Source organism: Hemiscyllium ocellatum, chromosome 32 (assembly GCF_020745735.1).
Source record: "Hemiscyllium ocellatum isolate sHemOce1 chromosome 32, sHemOce1.pat.X.cur, whole genome shotgun sequence".
Lineage (NCBI taxonomy): Eukaryota > Metazoa > Chordata > Chondrichthyes > Orectolobiformes > Hemiscylliidae > Hemiscyllium > Hemiscyllium ocellatum.
Genome location: NC_083432.1, coordinates 45,869,623 through 45,892,799, shown reverse-complemented (window position 1 = coordinate 45,892,799; position 23,177 = coordinate 45,869,623). Strand labels below are relative to the sequence as shown.

General features: G+C 44.8%; 1 protein-coding gene across 1 annotated transcript in view; it reads right to left on the bottom strand.

Moving 5' to 3' along the window:
* LOC132830952 (SRC kinase signaling inhibitor 1-like) overlaps positions 1-23,177 on the bottom strand; it is a 313,973-nt gene that overhangs the window by 57,382 nt on the left and 233,414 nt on the right. The window contains exons 5-8 of the mRNA XM_060848915.1: positions 12,965-13,160; positions 8,796-8,994; positions 7,168-7,267; positions 4,548-5,398 (exon numbers count right to left, since the gene is read on the bottom strand). Of these exons, the coding sequence (XP_060704898.1) occupies positions 4,548-5,398; positions 7,168-7,267; positions 8,796-8,994; positions 12,965-13,160 (1,346 nt within the window). The remainder of the gene's footprint in view (positions 1-4,547; positions 5,399-7,167; positions 7,268-8,795; positions 8,995-12,964; positions 13,161-23,177) is intronic.

Below are 23,177 nucleotides of genomic sequence, written 5' to 3'. Positions count from 1 at the left end.
AGGGTTTCTGCAATCAGTGGGCACTGTGGGGGGGGAGCTGGTGGTGGTGGTGGTGGTTAGGGGTTTGGCAATGCATCATCCTCCAACAAAACAGTGTTTTAATCTGAATTTGTAAATTTCCTTTTCGATTCCATTTTTGTCACAGTGCTTCTTAGCACTCATTTGATCTAATTTTGTTTGATTTGTTTAATTTAGTCCAGTAGATACTGGCGTGAAGTGGGTCTGGCAGAGCAGTGGGTGAGGCATTGATCACACGTTTTCCAAGGAAGGATGTACTGGCATTGGAGGCAGATCAGAGAAGATTCAGAGGCACCTCACGAACAGTGAGTTTTCTCGAGTCAAGATGGGCTATTCTGTGACCACATTGGGCAGTGCATTGGTGGAAATATCAGGGTTTGACATGACAAAGTTCGGAAATCACAAAAGACTTGAGACTGAGAGGTCCCCAGATAGTATGAACCCTGAGATGCCTATAGCAGCAACTAGGGAGTACCATTTATCCAATGCTACTGGAAGAAGATACATTCACTAGCATTCCTTCCTATGCCATTTTGATGCACTATTTAGAGCCTTTAGTTGGTTTTACCTGTAAATAGCTGTTTTGATTCACTTCCCTGAATATCATGATACGACTTCCCTTTATGCAGAAGGCTGAGGTGCCAGCCATGGCCCTGTTAGTAGCACTCACTTCTGAATCAGAAGGTTCTACACCAGGGATGAAGTACAAAGATTAGGCTGACACCCCGGCACTGAGGGAGGGTGCCATTGTCAGAGGTTCAGTATTTCAGATGAAATGTTCAAATAAGGTCCCCTTGTTGTATGGATATAAAAGATCCTGTGTTACGATTCTGAAAAAGAATTATTCCTGACATGGAAAAATAATCCAATCACTGTTTTAGGAGCTTGTGGTGACCAAATTGGGTAAGAGAAAGTGAGGACAGCAGATGCTGGAGATCAGAGTCGAAAAGTGTGGCGCTGGAAAAGCACAGCTGGTCAGGTGGGGGTGGGGGATGGGAGCTGGGAATGTGATTGGTAGGTGTGGTGGGGTGTGATGGTGATCAGTCGGAGAGGAGGGTGGAGCGGATAGATGGGATGGAAGATGGACAGGTAGGACTGTTCAAGAGGGCAGTGCCAAGTTGGAGGCTTGGATCTGGGATGAGATGGGGTGGGGAGGGGAAATGAGGCAACTGGTGCAATCCACATTGATGCCGTGGGGTTGGAGGATCTCAAAGCAGAAGATGAGGTGTTCTTCCTCCAGGCATCAAGTGGGTAGAGTCTGGCAGTGGAAGAGGCCCAGGACTTGCATATCCTTGGGTGACTGGGAGGCGGAATTAAAGTGTTCGACCACAGAGTAGTGGGGTTGTTTAGTACGTGTCCCAGAAATGTTCTCTGAAACATTCCGCAAGTTACCATCCTATCTCCCCAGTGTAGAGGGGACCACATCGATGGCATGTGTGGAAGTACAGTAAATTTCTGTCACATGTGGAAGGATCCCTTGGGGCCTTGGACAAAGGTGAGGGGGTTGGTATGGGCACAGGTGTCCTGCATTGTAACCATGACTACACTGCATTATCTAAACACAATATCAATGTTTATCATTTTCGTCCCCCAGTTTTGCATTGGATCCCTACACTGTGGAAGGTAGCCATTCAGCCCATCAAGTTCTCAGTGACCCTCTGCAGTGTTCCACCCAGACCCAGACCTCCTACCCAATCCCTGTAACCCCTTCCGTTAGCCATGGGCGGAACATCTTTGGACTGTGGGAGGAAACCGGAGCAAACCCGCACAGACATGGGGTGAATGTGCATACTCCGCACAGACAGTCACCCGAGGTTGGAATCGAACCGGGGTCCCCGGCACTGGGAGGCAGCGCTGCTAACCACCGAGCCACCGTGCTGCCTCTTTTGGGAAGTTTGACCATCTTCAACGTATGCCTGTCAGCAACAGTACAGTTGTCTGGTTTCAAAACCCATTGGGTTCTTGAAACGTAACACATTACCAGCAGCAATGCAAGGAATAGTCAGTCCTGAGCATAAGTTACAAACATGTGGGAGACATGAACAGTCCAAATAAATCTCTTATCTCTCATGGGAAACCGGGTAACTATCAAAATCTAAATATGCAGAAACTAACACAAAACAGGAGAGGGATCTCTGGAACTGCTGGGGCTTGAACTTGGGTTTCCTAGGTCAGAGTAGGGACATTATCACTGCTGCACAACCGGCCTACAGAGAAACTGAAAACTGCAATGTCTGACTCAACTGGGAATGATTATGAAATGGAAAACTCTGCTTAAGAATATGTACATGTTTAGAGAGAGAGAGGGATATGCTTCATCTTAACTTTGTACAATTGGCAGGGTTTAGAATGGGTTAAAATCACTGATTAATGTGTGCTCAGGACAGGCATTGCTGCCGGGCTGTGTTTGCTTCGAGGAATTTGGTGACTTTTGCAGTTAGAAATGGCACTACTGCTGAGAAGCATGCCCTGAAAATTAAAAATGGACTAAACACTCCAAGATTGGGTCGGAAGATCAAGAATTGTACTCATACTGTGTTTGCGAAACAGAGATTGGGAGAGATAGTATGTGGATCTGGGAGAAAGGGTTAGTGTGACCAATAGTCCCAGGCAGTTAGACAGACAGCGATTGAATGAGAGACAAAGAAATTAACAGAGATGGGCAAAGACAGAGATTGAAAGAGTGAGATACAATGTGAGGCAGAGATTAAGTGGGACAGAGAACAAAGTTTGGAAGAGTGATTGGCTGAGGAACAGAATGAGAGGGAGGAACAGAGAGAGATTGAAAATACGATATTGAATGAGACAGACAGGCAGAGTGAGAGAGCATCAGAGTAAGACTGAAAGAGAAAGAAAAGGTTAAGTAAGAGACAGAATTAAGTGAGAGAGGTGCAGGGGCTCAGCGCAGACACACTGAGTTGAGAGATCAGTCAGAGGGAGTGAAACCTGACTGAATAAGACAGACAAAAATTACTCAGAGAAGAAACGTTGACAGGCTGAGGGAGAGGGAGAGAAAGATGTAGACGCGTGAGATGGTGGATTGAGAAAGTGTATCTCTGTTACAGCCGAATGTTGCATCAGAGAGAGAGAATAAAGGGAAGGAAGTGCAATTGAGGCTAAACCAAACAAACACAATGCCAATCTGCTTGATAGCTGGAAATGTCCGGTCTCAGGTCATTTTTATTGTAGCCTTTGGGAATGCTAATAATCCTGGAATACAGAGAACAGCTCAAAGCAAGAAGCTGCCTTTAATTCCAGCCTATCACTAGTGATCAGTAATGGAAATTAATGCTGCAGAGCTCAGTCCTCCAACTGAATCAAAAGTTCCAAGTCTCAATTCTGATGATGATTAATCTGACGGTGCTCATGATTAAGGATGTCTTTCACATTTCTAACACTGTGATTATATCCTTCTATGTACAAGTAAGGTGCAACGTTTCCCCTCTCTCTCCTGAGGAACTCGATGGTGCAAATGGGTCATTGAAATGCAGTCAAAGGAAGGAGAGGGAAGATGAAATGGCAGGCACTTCAAATAACCGAGCCCCTGTTTCTTTAAAGTGAAATGGTCTGGGACAATTGGTCACATTAACACTTTCAGCACCATGTACATTAACGGGTGGGTATTAGTGCTTAAGAGACAATTCGTAAAATGGCCTAAAAACACACTCTCTGGGCACATTTTGAGCTTGTTAACACTTTGCTAAAAATCAACAAAATTCAGCAGATGTTCTCTTACACAAGCACTAGAAGTTGCATAAGCCATGAAATCTTGTGCAATGGCTCACCACCTGATTCCCCAAATCCTTTGCACCATTTACATGGCACAAGGTCAGCAGTGTGTGAGAAAACACAACAGCATTCAAGAAGTTTTGTACTAGCCAGGACTAAGCAACCTCCTTGATTGGCACCCCATCTACTACCTTCACTTGCTTCACCACTGGTGCACCCTTCCAACAGGGTGTACCAACTGGAAGACACACCGTGTTGATGTGTTAAGACTTTTGAAAACATCTCCCCAACCCACAACCTCTATCATTCAGAAGGACAAGGGCAGCAGATGCATGGGAGCACAACTACCTCCAAGTTCCCCTCCATGTCACACACCATCCTGACATGGAAGCATATCGCCATTCCTTCAGAGTCATTGAATCAAAATCCTGGAATTCTCTCCTGAATAGCAGATTTACCACATAGCCCGGGGGGGGGGCGGTTTAAAAAGACAGCTCATCACCAGCTTCTCAGCTGAGGATGGTGATAGAGGGTGGGACCCTGACTTAGGAGGTTGATGGAATGCATCTTGTAGATGGCACTCACTGTCATGTCTCATGGTCACTTTATTGCCTCCTGTGGAGCCACCCATTAAAAACTGTATCACTATCAGCTCCACAGGACATTGCGCGATTGGAAACCAATGATCACCAGTAGGCCATACAGGGCCAAACTAGTTGACCATAACTGAACTCTGAAAACTAAATAAGGACCACAGGTTGGGGGTGGCTGCATTGAGTGAAAGTGGCTCATTGCTTTACCTTGTTTCTGGGTCGTTGACGGCCAGTGGGGAGCTGTACCCTGATGCTGGCCTCTCACTTGCCCCTGTCCTTTCACCAGGCCCTGGAAGAGCTTCCGTTGCGGCAGTGGAATTGGCATTCCTGGACTTTGTCACCATGCTCTCCATCACGACGGCAGAACCTGGCTCCTTGCGGAAGGGTTGCCGTACCGGGGATGACCTGCTGGGTGGCCCCGAGTATGGGCTGTGTGGACTCTGTCCTTGCTGGATGTCTGCCATTCTGCTGTCGGCCATTTTCTGAGGGGATGAAGGAGCCATGCGGTAGCCCAGGCCAGTGCCATAACTATCGCCATAGATCTGGGCGCTCGGTTTGTAAAAAGCGTCCTCCAGGTCAGCCTGCAGCCCGGCTGCTGAGTAGGTGCTGAGTGACCTCATGGAGCCTCGGCGGTAAAGACCTCCTGGGAAAGAGAAAGGGTCCTGCATTCCCGCCAGAGACTGCGTTGACGCGATGCTGAGGCGCCCGTCTGCCATCATGGCGTAGGGATCAGCGTACAAGCCCTCGTTCTTCATCAGCACCACGTTTTTGTTGCTCATGTCTTCATCTGGCTTCACGTCTCTCCGCTCCAAGATGGCGCTCGGGCTGGGAGAGATGGACTGCGAAGGTGGCATACTGCCCAGGCGCTCAGGGTGGTGGACCGGGCTCCCAGTGTAGGATGGTGGACGGCCGCCACTGTACGACATCCGGGAACGGGAAGGGGATGAGGAGGGCAGGCCTGGGCCTGGGGAGCCCGGCACCAGGTGGGGAGAACCAGCGGCCACGCTGCTCAGGCGGCGGGAGGGTGACGATTCCCTCGATGTGTAAACCATCTCCCTCTGTTTTAATGGAAAGAACAAACTGTCATTACAAAGGCCCCAACAGAGGGAAGTTTTCTGGAGTCTGGAGCTGAGATGGTCCAAAATATTCAGATGGAGATGGACATTTGTTGATCATCTCCACCCATTCTGAAAGTTCCCACATCACACAATTCAACTGCTTGCTCAAACCTCCCAATGAGATGTGGTGCTAACATCAAAGGACACAGGTCTGGGGCTAATGTTCATTGTAGATGGTGAAATTTGAATTTAATTAAAATTTGGCCTGTTGAGTACGCAAGGAACTGCCAGAGGAAGTGGTGGAAACAGGCATAATTACAACATTTAAAAGACATTTGGATAGGTACATGAATAGGAAAGGTTTAGAGGAGTATGGACCAAATGCTGACACGTGGGACTGGTTCAGTTTAGGAACCCTGGTCAGTATGGCTGTGTTGGGCTGAAGGGCCTGTTTCCATGCCTCTATAATGATGACTACATAATCATTGTCATTTATTGTAAAAACCCATCTAATTCACTACGGCCTTGAGTGAAGGAAAGCTACCATCCTTACCTGGTCTGGCCCACATGTGACTCCAGAGCCTCAGTAAATGGTTATCTCATAAATGCCCTCTGGGCAATTCAGGACGAGCAATAAATGCTGACCTAGCCAGTGACAGCTACAGTCCTTGCACAAAACTTAGCAAAAACCCAGGGATGTTTGGTCTCTGCTGTACTAGCTGGAAGTCCCTTCAATGCGGAGATGATTCTGATTTATTAAATAAATTTCTGGCACTAGTCTGTATCTTACCTTGACTTGTTTGAACCTTTGGCCCCCTGACGTTGCCGATGTACCTGTCCTGTATTGTTGAGCACACCCAGAACCAGTTAAGGTCATCTCCAGTCAATATTGGAAAGCCCATATCTCTTTAACTTGGTCTTGACTGTGCGATGATTAATAGCCTATGCTTCTGAATCATTGGATTATTAATCTGAGATTTCGGTCCACTGGACTCTTTGTTGGAGTCTCTGGATCACTGATTTATTAAACTGGGACTGGATTATTATTCTGTGTCTCTAGATCCCCAATCTACTACAATAGCAGTTCACCAACAAGTGGTTCATGTAAAAATGAAGACTTTTTTCAGATAAATAAACTTAGTGTATCCCATAGGGTGAAAGAAACAAAGGAAGTGGGTAATAGAAAATGGAAGACATCAAGCATCATCTGTGAGTCAGATTTATTTGCAGTAAGATCAACTTCAAGAATCCAGAAACTGTTTCCTTCGACAACAGCCTTACTGCACTGATTAACTCTCTTCAGCAATTACCAACACTTCCATATGCAAATAGTAACCTTTGCTGTCAGATCCCTCCGATGCATTGTCGATGACAATGTGATGAAGTGTTGCTGTAGAACGGCAGTGAGTGGGGCATCATTAGTATTCACTTCCCAAGCATCTCGTTAGTAATCAACCTTTATTCATTAGTTTGTTTTCCTGCCTTTTGACAGCATCATTCTCCCTTGTCACATCAGTTTACTACATCTTGAAGCTTAACCTGTTTTCATTCATGATGGAATTCAGCTTTTTATTTGGTAAAGGACTGGGCAATGGAAATAGAAATCCTGGGGTGGTTAAAAATACCCTCCACTGTTGGGATAGAAGAATGAGAAAACCTTGAGATAGGATTCGATGGACTAAATGGCCTTTAACCCTTCATTGGCTTTTCTTATACACTTCTGTGAGAGATTGCCTAAAGTTTGACAAAAATAGTTTACAATGTCTTACTCTCAGATCTCCATTGGCGATATGGGAAGCATGGGAAGGATATGGTGCATAGACAGGATCTTTCCTGAAAATTTTTATTATACTTCGTTCTTGGATATCCCTGGAAGAAAAGAAAAGTGTGGTGAGATATCGACGGCGATATACCTAACAGTTAGACATATTGACCCGAAACTGAAGAGCCACAGTCACAGAAAGGTTAGGCTTTTAATTCTGAGCCTACGAGATGTAGGATTCCGACTGCTTAGAACAAGTTGAATAAGTTCAGTGATGGGAACACAACTGTGTTCCTCCTCCCAGAGTTACTACAGAGTACATCGAGGTGCTGCATCCCATATTGTTCAAATCTGAGACTTGGTCCCAGTACATGAGGAGTCAGATCTAGTCCAAACAAAGGAAGATTTGATATGGGTCTTTCACTGGAACCCCAAAAACATGGCCTTTTCCTCTCCTGCCTCCATCCTCTCACCCATAGCCACTTCCCTCTTGAGACATCAAATGGTTTAACCTTGCTTTTCCCAGGTGATGTGTTTCTGAAAAGTCACAAACACAGAGACATTCATCTTACAGCAACTGACATTTCAGTCTGTACCAGCCATCCCAACCCAGCCCTGCAAATCTTTCCTTTGCGGGTATTTGTCCAATTTCCTTTTGAAAATCACCCTTTAAAGCAGTGAACCAGTAAACGCAGGTTCCCAGCTCATTGCTCCCAGCCTCACAGTCTTGCACATTTTCTTTTACTGCTTATAGGAGCTTTCTACTTTCAATTTTAATGAGTAATATAACTAAAGCAAAGAATACAGTGATCTCACTTTGCCTTAATGTGTGCTTAAAGGAAACATAAGTCCTGTTCCTGAAGGATCCTTCACCTGTAATCAGCCAATTTCATTTAGAGATACTAACTCTTCCAACATTACCAGGGAAAATGTGCTGGTTCAAAGCCTTGGGCATAGGACCCTTACCTGGGCCTGGGCATCTAACAAAAATACCTTGCAAGAACTGTAACAAAGACTACAGACCAACAGGCAGAAGACTAGCCACCAGGATACATGAGCATCAACTAGCCACAAAAAGACATGACCCTCTCTCACTAGTATCCCTTACGTACAGATAAGGAAGGACACCACTTCGACTGGGACAACACATCCATCCGAGGACAAGCCAAACAGAGATACCCACGGGAATTCCTAGAAGCATAGCATTCCAATTGGAACTCTATCAATAAACACATTGATTTGGATCCTGTCTACCAACCTATGAGAAAAAGAATCGGAAATGACATTACCAACACAGGACATGAAATCACACCCAAAGAAACCTAAACACATAAATAGAAAGCGGGACATAACACCAGCGTTTCACCAGAGGCTCATGATGATGTTACCTAGTACAGTGACAAAACATCTGAAAACAAACCTTCCAGCTCAGCGAGCAAACCTACATAGCTGTTTGGAAATATTACCTGTGATAGGGTTAGCATTAGGGCTGAATCATTGGCTGACCTGAACACAGGGCAGATGTGCTACCATGGAACAGGTTGGATCTGTATTTTAAATAAATTACTAGGCATTTGATAAATTTCTCAAGCTATCAGTCAAAGGCACTACTTTGATGGAACCTGCTTTTTGTACCTTACATCTTCCAGTTCGTAAAAGACATTTCTTGTCTCATCCTTGATGAGGATTGCAGTATTAGGTGACTTTAGCATTCCCATTGTGAGTTTCTGAGGGAACATGTGAACAATCAGAGCATGCAGGGTGTCCAGGCTGCTGATTTCATGAGTGACATGGACACGTCTGGTTTCATCACCGAACTGCAAGAACAAAACCCCTGTGGGATAAGAAAACATTGACGTCAGTCAGAAACATATCCTTCACAGAACCACAATCATAAATCACACTCTGGGCACAGGCTCTGCTTTATACATGAGTTTACTTTACACCTTGCTGATGGTTTTCTCTTCGTCCCCTCTGAAGGTGCTGATTCCCACTGGAAATGCTGCCTTGGGTTTACCACACCATTCACTTGTGGCTTCATTTCATGTGCAAAGTGAGACAGGCCATATTGATTCATTACCTCCACTATCAGGGATTAAAGTCTAACCTGATTTCATCCTTATCTGATGTTGGGCTCACTTGCCTTATAGAATCCCTCCAGTGTTGGAAGCAGGCCATTTGGCCCATCAAATCCACACCGAAACTCCCATAACATACATTTTCCCCATGGCTAATCCACCTAACCTAGGCACCCTTTACATTATGGGCAATTTAATATGACCAATTCACAGAAACTACACATCTTTGGACTGTGAGGAAAAAGCCAGAGGAAACCCACACAGACACGGGGAGAATGTGCAAACCCCACAGTCGCCTGAGGCTGGAATTGAACCCATGTGAACCTGCTGAGTTCTCATTGAAGATTATCATTGGTTCAATTCCCAAGAATGACTATTACTGGTTTTAATTTGTTGCGTTTCTGTCAAAGATTGGTTAGATCTGGTTTTCTCTTTCTTTTCCTCAAGATATTTCCTTTTCCGTTGGCAGATGATGGGAGCCCTGCTCCCAAGCCAGTATACCTTCACAAGCAGCAGTTAAAAGCCTCCAACTGCAGCAGGGGCTATTTTCATTTTCAGTTCTTCTCTGGCAAATCCTTCTTGTGTTCTCCAAAAACCCTCTCACTAACAATAGCTGTGATCACTGATGTATTATTCCAAAGGTCCCAGAAAGAGAGTGTACCTTTAAGACAGCATGACAACTAATGTTCCAGTCTAACAAGCCACTCCCCACCATCAGAGTACAGCAGCACAGTGCAATGGAGTTAGTGCAGGGAGTAGACAGTGCAGAAAATGTGTTGCTGGAAAAGTGCAGCAGGTCAGGCAGCATCCGAGGAACAAGAGAATCGACATTTTGGGCATAAGCCCTTCTTCAGGAACGTCGGTTCTCCTGTTCCTCGGATGCTGCCTGACCTGCTGCGCTTTTCCAGCAACACATTTTCAGCTCTGATCTACAGCATCTGCAGTCCTCACTTTCTCCTAGTAGACAGTGCAGTCTGCTTTGTGTAGTTATACAATTGTGTCAGGTAGCTGTAACATCATAAGAGTTATCGAGCTGTACAGAATGGAAACAGACCCTTCGGTCAAACTTGTCCATGCCAACCAGATAGTTTTACCTCCCAATGCTCAGTCCTATTGATGTAAATAAAGTAAAATGCAGTCTTACTTGGAAATGAACTTTTTGTATTGAAATATATTTTGAAATGTGTATGATGAGACAGACCAGGTATTATCCAGTGAACGTGTCATTTCCCGGTTTTAATGTGTTTATATTTTAGGATAATGTTAGAAGCAGGAGGAGTTGTTGCTTGTCCTTGAGGCTGCTCCAACATGCAATGTGCTCTGCATTCCTTTCCACACTGTAGCTGCACATCCCTCACACAAAAAAAAATCCTTGCTCCAAAAGTTCAAACTAACGTCAAACTGTTCAAAGATTGTTTTGGAGGGAAAAACACGTATTTCTACTGCTTTTCCTGTGAAAAGGTGTTTCTGGCTCCATTCCTGAGTGCCTGAACTTCTGTTTTAAGTTGATATCCCCTTAAGTAAATTCTATTTTTCTGTCCTATTGAATCCTTTACATGTTTTAAGAATCTCAACCAGATCACTACTCAATCTTCTGAAGTTAAAGGAATACAGGCCATGATTATACACCCTTACCTCATTAATCCTTTATACCCTGGCAAATTCATTCTGCTGAGTTTGTTCTGCACAGACTTCAATACCAACATGACCTCCTAAAGTCCAGTACACTACACTGAATAACATCACTGTGTAAACTTGTGCTTTAAGCCAATACTCCTACCTGCAGATATACTGTACCTGCAGCTAGTGCTTTTTCCTTATCACTAGATAAGATACTCAAACTCCTTATGACCTCTAACACTTGCTTCTTACACTTGTATTTACTAGGGTCTCACACATCGCTGTCTAGTACAGTATCTAGGTGCTCTCTCTTCACATGCTCATTCTAGAATGGTGTCTTCTCTCTAACTGATATCAGAATCATATAGTTACATTAACATGATTTACATTAATCTCATTAAACCATGCCAAAAATCACACAACACCAGGTTATAGTCCAACCTAGTGTTGCGTAACCTGGTGTTGCGTGATTTTTAACTTTGTCCAGCCCAGTCCAACACCGGCACCTCCGCATCATTATACCACGACTACTAGAGTCACAATATAGATCAAAGTTCTGTACAAGAACATGATAAACAAAAATTTGCATTCACAAAAATGAACTAAATAAGCAAACAGTGAGGCGGTGGCACAGTGATAATGTCACGGGGACAGTAATCCAGAATCCCAGGTGTCCCAAAGCTGGTCCTGTTTGTTCAAAAAGCTGTTCTTCTTCTCAAGGAAGCTGTGTCCTTGCATTTTTTCAGAGGAGTCATAAAATAGCCCAGGCTCCGAATCGGCTGGGTTGGTACACGGATGAAAAGGGTGTTAGGAGGCCTTCTTTTGTTTATACGTAAACAAATGAATCATCAGACCAAAAGCTTGAAAGCTCTTTTGATAACTGGGATAGTGACGGGGGCAAGGCCAGCTCTGTTCAGCAGTTGTGTGTGGGAGTTGAGACTGGAACTTCTCTCTCTCCTTCTGTCCTTCTAACTTCAACCTGGAAGCCTCTGTTTCAGTTTTACTCTGTGTTTAAGGGGTTTGTTTATTGAGACTGTTGTCCATATTCAAAACAGCATAATTAAGTCTTGTTTGGATAGACTGAGTTCTGTGGGTATCCCATATTCTGTTCTTAGTGTTTCATTCAGTAATTTTGTAAATACATTTTTGACTGTTTTAAAACCTGGTACTGAACCTAGCTAACTTACTCTGGATAATTTTCACTGCACACTTACTGAAATAACTAGCAAAGTTGCAGCCTGGGCTGCCTGCTTAAGGATGTTTTGGGTGGTGTGGCCTAGTCCATAACACAGGCCAACACTCTGGGATCATTGGTTCAAATCCAACTGTGGCACATAGTGAAACTTGTCTTGAATAAAAAGTCAGGCTAATGGCAACTCATTGTCAATTGTTGTAAAAACCCACCTGGTTCACTAATGTCTTTTAGGGAGAGAAATCTTCCATCCTTACCTGGTCTGGCCTACATGTGACTTCAGACTCACAGCAAAGTGGTTGACTCATAACTGGCCTCTGGGCAATTGGAGATGGAGCAATAAACACTGGTCCAGCCAGCAACACCCTCATCCCATGAACGGATTTTTTAAAAACTACCACAAGGGGCTTCAGAGGAATGTGATCAGATAAAACACAACACACCTTGAAGCCAAGCACCTACTGAGTTACCATTACAGGGAGTTAACCTTTACAACTGAACAAATGTAAGACCTTGCAGATGAAAGCCTGAAATAACAACAGAAAATGCTACTCAGCAGGTCCAGCAGCATCTGTGAACAGAGAAACAGAGTAAGCGTTTCAGTGCAGCGACTTTTCATCACAGCAATTTAAATATTACCTTCACAGTAAGGGGCAGGTGAAATTGCCAGCTTGACATTCTCATTAACCTGAGCATGTCCCGCGAGATGGATAAAGTGTTGGTGTCTCATAATTAAAGTGAGCAGAAGGGTGGAGACTGCAAATGTGTTGCTGGTCAAAGCACAGCAGGTTAGGCAGCATCTCAGGAATAGAGAATTCGACGTTTCGAGCATAAGCCCTTCATCATCTGCAGACCTCATTTTTTACCAGAAGGGTGGAGACCACACCACTCAGTCTCAGCAGCAACTGGCCTACCTGGTGAGCGAAGTTTGGTCTGACTCGTGGACCTAGACAGGGGCAGGCTCTGTCTGAAACGGTTGGACCGGGTAAAACCGAGCGGGACTTCAGCCTCGGACATGGTTTCCAAGGACTCCGCTGATGCGAATGGTAACTTGGCTGCTTGGTCCGCCAGTCCAGACTGCTGGCTCTGGGAATGTCTGGGACTCCGAGTCTGTGAGGAAGCAAATAGGAGAGAGAGAGAGAGAACATTAACTCAGCATGACCACACTCCCTGACCCAGGCACTGCCCTCTGTTAGTCAGAATTTGATCCAATTTCGAGGGAGCTTTGTGTGACCATCATGTTCCTGCTTTTCTGCTTGGACTGATGAGCTAATCTCATATTCTTTAGGCAGAGGTTGGTGGTGCCTAGAACACATTGCTAGTGGAGGTGGAAGAGGAGGGCATGATAGCATCATTTAAGATGAATCTAGACAGATACATGAATGGGCAAGGAGCACAGGGATACAGATCCTTAGAAAATAAGCGATAGGTTTAGATAGAGGATCTGGATCAGTGCAGGCTTGGAGGGCCGAAGGGCCTGTTCCTGTGCTGTAATTTTCTTGTTCTTTGTTCTTGTTTTTTGTATGATGGGATCCTCAGTGCCACCGTGATAAGGGAACCATGTTGTTGTTTGTTGCAGAGACCGTGGGAAACTGGACTGGACAAGACATATTAATGCTATGGCAATAGCTACAGGTCAGAGGCTAGGAATGCTGCACTCCCCAAAGCCTGTCCACCATCTGCAAGACACAAGTCAAGAGTGTGATGGATTTCCATCTGCCTGAGTGCAGCTCCATCAGCCTTTAAGAAGCACAATACCATCCAGTCCACTTAACTGGCACCCTATCCACTACTTTAAGCATTCACTGCTTCCACTACTATGCACAGTAAATGCAGTGTGTACTATGTACAAGGTGCACTATAGCAACTCACCAAAGATCCTCAAACAGCACCTTCCAAACCCATGATCACTTCCGTCTGGAAGGACAAGGGCAGCAGATACATGGAAACACTACCACCTCCAAATTTCCCTCCAACCAGACATCATCCTGACTGGGAAATACATCATCAATCCATCAATGTCGCTGGGTCAAAATCCTGGAATTCCCTCCCTAACTGCATTGTGGGTCTACCTACAGCAGATGCATGGCAGCAGTTCAGGGAGGCAGCTCACCCCCACCTTCTCAAGGGCAACTAGGGACAGGCAATAAATGCTGAGCCCAGTTAATGATGCTCACAACACAAAAGCGAATAAAAAAACAGGTGCAGTTTTAGTGAACCTGACGACCAGGAAATCTATGTGATCAAGCAGAAAATGTAGTTTTAAACCCTCATGTAATCCTGATGTCCTGTGAGTTTAATAATGGTGAGTAACACTGGAGGAGGGTGGGAGTTAATCCGATATTGTATCCAATCCTGTCAGTTTCCAGGTCGATGGTTAGGTTGAAATGATTCTGTTTGTTTCCTCTTGGTCAGTAGCACTGGTCACACCCCCAACTCCTTTTAAACAAAGCCAGATCACCAGGAAAAGTATTACCCCCCAGCCTCCCTGGGAGATGTTCAGAATAGCTGAGTAAAGTATGCCACACAACTGAAACAGCTTCCCAGGGCTGTTCAATCATTATCCAGAAGTAAACACTTGAGTATGAATAATGAAGGAAACAGAAAACCAATCTTCGTCCAGACAAAAGCAGATTCCTTACAATCGCTATCTCTTTCATTCCACCCTTTCCCAGCCGTTTATGCACTGACTGGAGGGATCATTTTTCATGCAATCTTTTTAAAAATAACTTCACAAATTTGATCAGTAGCTCTCTCTGCCACAGTGTGCTCCCATCCCTCCTGACGACACAGATTAGTACCAGTTATATTTAGAACCTTCAGATGATCTGATCTAGACTTGATATCTGCTGGCTAACTGGTTCAGTAATGCTTCTAATTGACACTATCAGTTCTAATCCTGACAATGCAGTTCATGCATTAGAAAGTTTACTATACTCTTCCATCATTGTTTGAAGACTCTCTGAGGACTACAAGCAAATTATTTTGCTGCATAGGCAACAATGAGAACTGTCTGTTGGTGTATCTGACTAGGATACTGGCCAATCTCTGTCCTCTGAGACTGGATTGCTACTCGTCTTCAACAGCAGAGCTTAATCCTTCACTGACAACTCTTCAAATCCTCTCCAACTTCTCCTCCAAATCACCTTTCCTGCTCCCTTGCATCTCTTACCTCCCCCAAAACAGAACTTTTCAATCATTCCATTCTTGCTCCATTACCTCCCTCGTTTTCCTGAGCAGTATTTAGTTCCACCGTGAGACTTTCCGGAAAATTTTTGTTAGACGAGGTTGAAGGAAGAGACCTGGGAAAAAGGGAAGTAGAGGGCAAGGACGAGGCCAAGAGTCAGGCTTGGGGGGGGGATTGTTCAGGGAGAAGGGGCAGGAGGATGATGGGATTGAGACTGAGGGTAGGAGTAAGTGCAAGGAGGACAGAGGGGAAAGGTGAGGGAAGGGAGAATGAAAGAGAAAGCGAAAGTAAGATGAAAGTGAGAATGAGAGAAACAGGGTGAGAGTGAGCTGAGAAGAGTTAGGGTGAGGAAGTTAGCAAGAGCAATGGAGAGAGCAAGGCAAAGTGTGGGCAGTACTGGGTAAACAGAAACTGTTTACTTCAGAACTCTGTTAATTAGATGCTTTTTTTTAAAAAAAACTAGCGGTGAAAGCTATTCTGAGTGTGAACCACAATCCCATTTTAATTTAAACCAACTGGCGCCAACCGTTCATTTCTGTATCTTAACATTTAGCAGCTGAAGCAGACCAACTAAGAGATTTTAACCAGGCATTTGCTGCTTTCATTTCTGTATCTCTGTACTAGCTCATAAAGCCCTCCCAGGATAGGGACAGCACGGGGTTAGATATATAGTAAAGCTCTCTCTACACAGTCTCCCCATCAAACACTCCCAGGACAGAGACAGCACATGGTTAGATACAGAATAAATCTCCCTCTACACAGTCCCCCCATCAAACACTCCCGGAACAGATACAACATGGGGTTAGATACAGAGTAAAGCTCTCTCTACACTGTCCCCCCATCAAACACTCCCAGGACAGAGACAGCACGGGGTTAGATACAGAGTCAAGCTCCCTCTGCACTGTCCCCCATCAAACACTCCCAGGACAGAGACAGCACAGGGTTAGATACAGAGTAAAGCTCTCTCTACATTGTCCCCTCATCAAACACTCCCAGGACAGGGACAGCACGGGTTTAGATACAGAGTAAATTTCCCTCTGCACTGTCCTCCATCAAATACTCCGAGGATAAGGACATCACGGGGTCAGATACAGAGTAAAGCTCACTCTACACAGTCCCCCCATCAAACACTCCCAGGACAGGGACAGCATGAGGTTAGATACAGAGGAAAGCTTCCTCTGCACTGTCCCCCATCAAACACTCCCAGGACAGGAACAGCACAGGGTTATGGATACAGAGTAAAGCGCCGTTTACACAGTCCCCATCAAACACTCCCAGGACAGGTACTGGATTGACTCTGAGATTTCTAAGAGTCAATCACTGAAAAATATATCAAAGTATACAGTAAAAGGTGTCATCATATTCATGATGAGCCAGTTTTCATTACTGGGAAAGAAAGTTAATGAAGTGTTGGCAGTGAAAGGCACATCATGCAGTACTTCAAACAGCATTTCTAAAATTTTTCTGACCATTAAGGATTAAATGGAAGAAGGGAGTGAGTCAGTTCCACGTCATTGAGGTTGAGATTGATGACATTTTATATGTTTCTGGCTAGTGTAGAGTAGATGGATAACTGAACAAGATAAAACTAGCTAAGGCTGTGCGTCGATGTATACAGATTGGCTGTAGACTCCTGTCATAGGGTGCATGCAACTTAAATCCCTTTTGTAGAACTGCATTTCATGGAGCCACTCTGGCGAACATGTTTTTTTTATTGATATCTCAAATCAGTGATATAGTTCTAACAGAAGGATCTGTCTTTCCCCCTCCTGTAATCTTGTTACATAACTCAACACCCAACCAAACACCATGCGAGTGTGGTCTCTGAATAAAGTTGGCATGTACATGGGCAGGCAATCTGACTGTCTTCTAAGATTTCTTTCAGGCATCTCCCTCTGCATTCAAAGATAATCATAACCACACAGCTCTTGTCCCTGCATGTCTGTCAAATTGCAGTCAGTTGCCTACACTCAGCTTTTTTTTAACTGTGTCACCCATCTCCCTCAGCACTGAATCTCCTCTCTTACCTGGGACTTCTGCCACTCACATTAATTCCGTTTTATCTGCCTTCCTCTCTCATGTTCCCCCACTTCCCTCAGGTCCTTTTTTACCTTCTTGACATCTTCCTTTGCTCCTCTCTCTATTTTTCCTACTCCTCACCCTGTTCTCCACAACGTTCCTGCCCCGCTCTCCCTATGGGATTCTCAGTCACTCAGCCTCACCCAATTCCATTCACTAGCCTTTCCAGCCTCAGCTACTTTTGAGGTGCAGTATCTTGTTGTATAGATAGCCATTTAAGTACAGCATGATCCTGCAATTAGGAAAACAAATGCTATTTTTTATGCTGTTTGTGGTCCTTCCTCAAAATGTACCCATTTTTGGGGTGTGGTCAGGATCCTTTACATCCCCCTGAGAGGGCAGTTGCACATCTCCACTGAGAAATGGATAAGTCTGACAGTGCAGTGCTGCCTCAGTGCCTGCACCAGTGGATCACCCTGGGTTGTATGCTCACGCTGCTGCAGTAGGAGATGAACCACAACTTTCTGATTGGGAGGTAAGAGTATTTCCCAATGACCCGCTTTAAACAAGCAAACATGCACCACATACACACAAAAACATATCACTGAAAAATATATCAAAGTATACAGCAAAGGTGTCAACATATTCATGATGAACCAGTTTTCATTACTGGGAAAGAAAGTTAATGAAGTGTTGGCAGTGAAAGGCACATCATGCAGCACTTCAAACAGCAAGTCATTGGTACGTGCAATACTTGTACTAAAGGAGAACTATTTTTGGTTTCCTTGTCAAATCAGATCTTGCTCAGTTTTTCTGCTTTCGTATTAACTCCTTCAGAACTGAATTTGAGGGGATTACTTTTCTCATTTCATAAAATCAAAAGGACATTTGCATTTCTGTAGCATCTTTCACCTTGTCAGGACATTGCAATGCAAGTCACAGCCAAGGAAGTACTTTGCAAAATGTAGTCACTGTTGTGATGTTGGCAATGCAGACTGCAAAAGCTGAGAGATCACTGAATGTGGCAGGACCAGTAACAGAACATGCACTATCATGGGTTTTGTCAATAAGGACATCGTGTGCAAAGACTGAACTTCCACAAGCTGCTTATACACTTTTTAGCTGGAACTTTGCACATAGTTCCAGGTTTAAAGTCTGGTTGAAGATTTGTAGCTCGGGTGTCCGTTGTTGTGGTTCTGTTCGCCGAGCTGGAAGTTTTTGCTGCAAACGTTTCGTTCCCTGGCTAGGGAACATCATCAGTGCTATTGGAGCCTCCTGTGAAGCGCTGCTTTGATGTTTCTTCCGGTATTTATAGTGGTTTGTTCTTGCCGCTTCCGGGTGTCAGTTTCAGCTGCAGTGATTTGTATGTGGGGTCCAGGTCGATGTGTCTGTTGATGGATGTTCTTGCCGCTTCCAGGTGTCAGTTTCAGCTGTAGTGGTTTGTATATTGGGTCCAGGTCGATGTGTCTGTTAATGGAGTTTGTGGATGAATGCCAAGCCTCTAGGAATTCCCTGGCTGTTCTCTGTCTGGCTTGTCCTATGATGGTAGTGTTTTCCCAGTCAAATTCTTGTTCCTGGTTGTCTGAGTGTATGGCTACTAGGGATAGCTGGTCGTGTCATTTTGTGGCTAGCTGATGTTCATGGATGCGGATTGTTAGCTGTCTTCCTGTTTGTCCTATATAGTGTTTTGTGCAGTCCTTGCATGGTATTTTGTAAACTACGTTAGTTTGGCTCGTGCTGGCTATTGGGTCCTTTGTTCTAGTGAGTTGTTGTCTGAGTGTGGAAGTTGGCTTGTGTGCTGTTATGAGTCCTAAGGGTCGCAGTAGTCTGGCTGTCAGTTCTGAGATGCTCCTGACGTGTGGTAGTGTGGCTAGTCCTTTTGGTTGTGGCATGTCCTCGTTCCGTGGTCTATCTCTTAGGCATCTGGTGATAAAGTTGCGTGGGTATCCGTTTTTGGCGAATACCTTGTATAGGTGTTCCTCTTCCTCTTTTCGCAGTTCTGGTGTACTGCAGTGTGTTGTGGCTCTTTTGAATAGTGTCCTGATGCAGCTTCGTTTGTGTGTGTTGGGGTGGTTACTTTCATAGTTTAGGACTTGGTCTGTGTGTGTTGGTTTCCTGTGTACCCTTGTCGTGAATTCTCCGTTGGGTGTTCTCTCTACTAACACGTCTAGGAATGGGAGTTGGCTATCCTTTTCCTCTTCTCTCGTGAATCGTATTCCTGTGAGTGTGGCGTTGATGATTCGGTGTGTTTTTTCTATTTCTGTGTTTTTGATGATTACAAAGGTGTCATCGACGTATCTGATCCAGAGTTTGGGTTGGATTTGTGGTAGGGCTGTATGTTCTAACCTTTGCATAACTGCCTCTGCTATGAGTCCCGAGATTGGTGATCCCATGGGTGTTCCGTTGATTTGTTCGTATATCTGATTGTTGAATGTAAAGTGTGTGGTGAGGCACAGGTCCAGTAGTTTAAGTATGCCGTCCTTGTTGATAGGTTCGGCCTCCTGTGTTCTGTTATGTATGTCCAGTAGGTTGGCTATTGTTTCTCTGGCTAGGGTTTTGTCAATTGATGTGAACAGTGCCGTCACGTCGCATGATACCATGGTTTCTTCTTTGTCTATGTGTGTATTCCTGATGATGTCCAAGAATTCCTGTGTTGATTGTATGGAGTGTTTGGATCCGCTGACTAGGTGTTTCAGTTTTTGTTGTAGTTCTTTGGCCAGTTTGTATGCTGGTGTCCCTGGTAGTGATACTATGGGTCTGAGTGGGATGTCTGGTTTGTGTACTTTGGGTAGTCCATAGAATCTGGGGGTGTTGTTGCTTTCAGGTTTCATTCTTTGCTGGTCCGCTTTGGTTATGTGTCCGTTTTTTTGTAGATTCCTTAGTGTGTTGATTATTCTATTGGTGAGTTGTGGTGTGGGGTCGGAATCCTTCCTTTGGTAGGTGTTGGTGTCTGCGAGTAGTTGTTGTGCTTTATTGAGGTAGTCTGATTTATCTAAGATGACCGTCATTCTGCCTTTATCTGCCGGTAGTATGATTATGTTCTTGTCATTTTTCAGTGCTTTCAGTGCTTCCCTCTCCTTGGTGTTGAGGTTATGTGCATGTCGTTTTCTTATCATCATAGGTACGATCGTTTGTCTCACCGTTTGTTGTGTCTCTTCTGTCAGTCCATTGTTCCTGAGTGTGCATTCTACTGCTGCTAGGAAGTCTGCTGTGTTGGCATCCCTGTAGTTGTATTTGAGTCCCTTGGCCAGTATAGTTCTTTCCATGTCTGTGAGCTGTCTGTGGGAGAGGTTTTTAACCCAGGTGTGTGTTGTAGTGTCCTCCTGTTTGTGGGTTAGTTTGTCCATTTTTTCTTTTAGTGCCGTTTTTTTGCGAAGTGTTGTCCTGTTCTGTCCTATAGTGATAGCCTGTTCTATGGTGCGGGTCCATTCCTGATTAGTGGTTTTTAAAATTAACGACTTTTGGCGCGCAATTTCTTGCTTGTATTTGTGCAGTCGGTTGTGAGCGTCTGTGATCATTACCTGGACCATCCTGAATCCGTTCTTCTTGGCTGTTTCCCTGGCTTGTGGATTATTTACTGGAGGTCTGTACTTGACACATTGTGGCAGGATTTGATTTTCTCGGCATTTGTGGAGGAACCGGAGTTGTTCATGTGTTGCGCTTAGGCGGTTAGCGCAGGATTCCCATCTCCTGGCTTGTCTCAGCGTTTCTCGCCCGTAAGTGTTTAAAGTCTGGTCGAAGATTGTTCCAGGTGCCACGCTGTGTGAGGGATGTGAATGCTTTGGAGAGAGTGCAGGAGAGATCCAGGGATGAGAAACTTTGTTGTGTTGAGAAAAGATTGTGACTATTCTCCATGGAGAGAAGGAGGCCAAGAGGAGATCTGACAGAAGTTTTCAAAATTATGAGGGGTCTGGATAGAGTAGATAAGAGGGAATTGATCCCACTCATAAAATGCTCAAGAACTACAGGGCACAGATTTAAATGGATTTGCAATTGTAGCAAATGTGGTGGGAAAAAGAATCTGTTTCCCGCAGAGTGATTTGGGTCTGGAAGTGTGTTGGAGACAATGAAGTTTTTAGAGCCATTCGATAACTATTTAAACAGGGTAGTGTCCTAGGCCCGACCATTGCCAGCTGCTTCATCAATGACCTAGCCGCCATCATGAGGTCAGATGTGGGGATGCTCGCTGATGATTGCACAATGTTCAGCACCATTCATGACACCTCAAATACTGAAGCAGTCCATGTTCAAATGCAACAAGATCTGGACAATATCCGGGCTTCGATTGACAAGTGGCAAGCAACATTCGCACCAAACAAATGCCAGGCTATGACCATCACCAATAACAAACACTCTAACCACTGTTTCCCTTGACATTCAATGGTGTTAACATCACTGAAACGTCCACTGTCAACATCCTGGGGGCTATAATTGACCAGAAACTCAACTAGACTCACTATGTAAACACAGTGGCTACAAGAGCAAGTCAGAGGTCAGGAATATTGTGGTGAGAAACTCACCTTCTGACTCCCCAAAGCCTGTCCATTGTCCACAAGGCACAGGTCAGGAGTGTGGTGGAATACTCCCCATTTGTCTGGTTGGGTGCAACTCCAACAACACTCAAGAAGCTCGATGCCATCTAGGACAAAACAGCCCGCTTGATTGGCATCACATCCACAAACATCCACTCCATCCATCACCAATACTCAGGAGCAGCAGTGTGTACCATCTAGAAGATGCACTGCAGAAATTCACCAAAGATCCTCAGACTTCCAAACCCATGATCACTTCCATCTAGAAGGACAAGGGCAGCAGATACAAGGGAACACCACGCCCTGCAAGTTCCCCTCTGAGTCACTCACCACCCTGACTTGGAAATATATCACCGTTCCTTCACTGTCACTGGGTCAAAACCCTGGAATTCCCTCCCTACTGGCATTGTGGGTCAACCCATAGCAGGAGGAATACAGCTGTTCAAGAAGGCATAGAACATGGTACATAGAACATTACAGCGCAGTACAAGCCCTTCGGCCCTCAATGTTGTGCCAACCTGTCATACCAATCTGAAGCCCTACACTATTCCATGTACGTCCATATGCTTGTCCAATGACAACTTAAATGTACTTAAAGTTGGTGAATCTACTACCGTTGCAGGCAAAGCATTCCATACCCTTACTACTCTCTGAGTAAAGAAACTACCTCTGACACCTGTCCTATATCTATTACTTCTCAATTTAAAGCTATGTCCCCCCATGCTCGCTGTCACCATACTTGGAAAAAGGCTCTCCCTGTCCACCCTATCTAATCCTTTGATTATCTTATCTGTCTCTATTAAGTCACCTCTCAAACTTCTTCTCTCTGACAAAAACAGCCTCCAGTCCCTCAGCCTTTCCTCATAAGACCTTCCCTCCATACCAGGCAACATCCTAGTAAACTTCCTCTGCACCCTTTCCAAATTTTCCACATCCTTCTTATAATGCGGTGACCAGAACTGTACACAATACTCCAAGTGCGGCCGCACCAAAGTTTTGTACAGCGGCAGCGTAACCTCATGGTTCCGAAACTCTACTAATAAAAGCTAAAACACTATATGCCTTCTTAACAACCCTGTCAACCTGAGTGGCAACTTTCAAGGATCTGTGTACATTGTCACCGAGATCTCTCTGCTCATCTACACTACCAAGAATCTTACCATTAGCCCAGTACTTTGTGTTCCGGTTACTCCAACCAAAGTGAATCACCTCACACTTGTCCGCATTAAACTCCATTTGCCACCTCTCAGCCCAGCTCTGCAGCTTATCTATGTCTCTCTGTAACCTACAACATCCTTCGTCACTATCCACAACTCCACCAACCTTAGTGTCGTCTGCAAATTTACTAACCCACCCTTCTACACCCTCATCCAGGTCGTTTATAAAAAT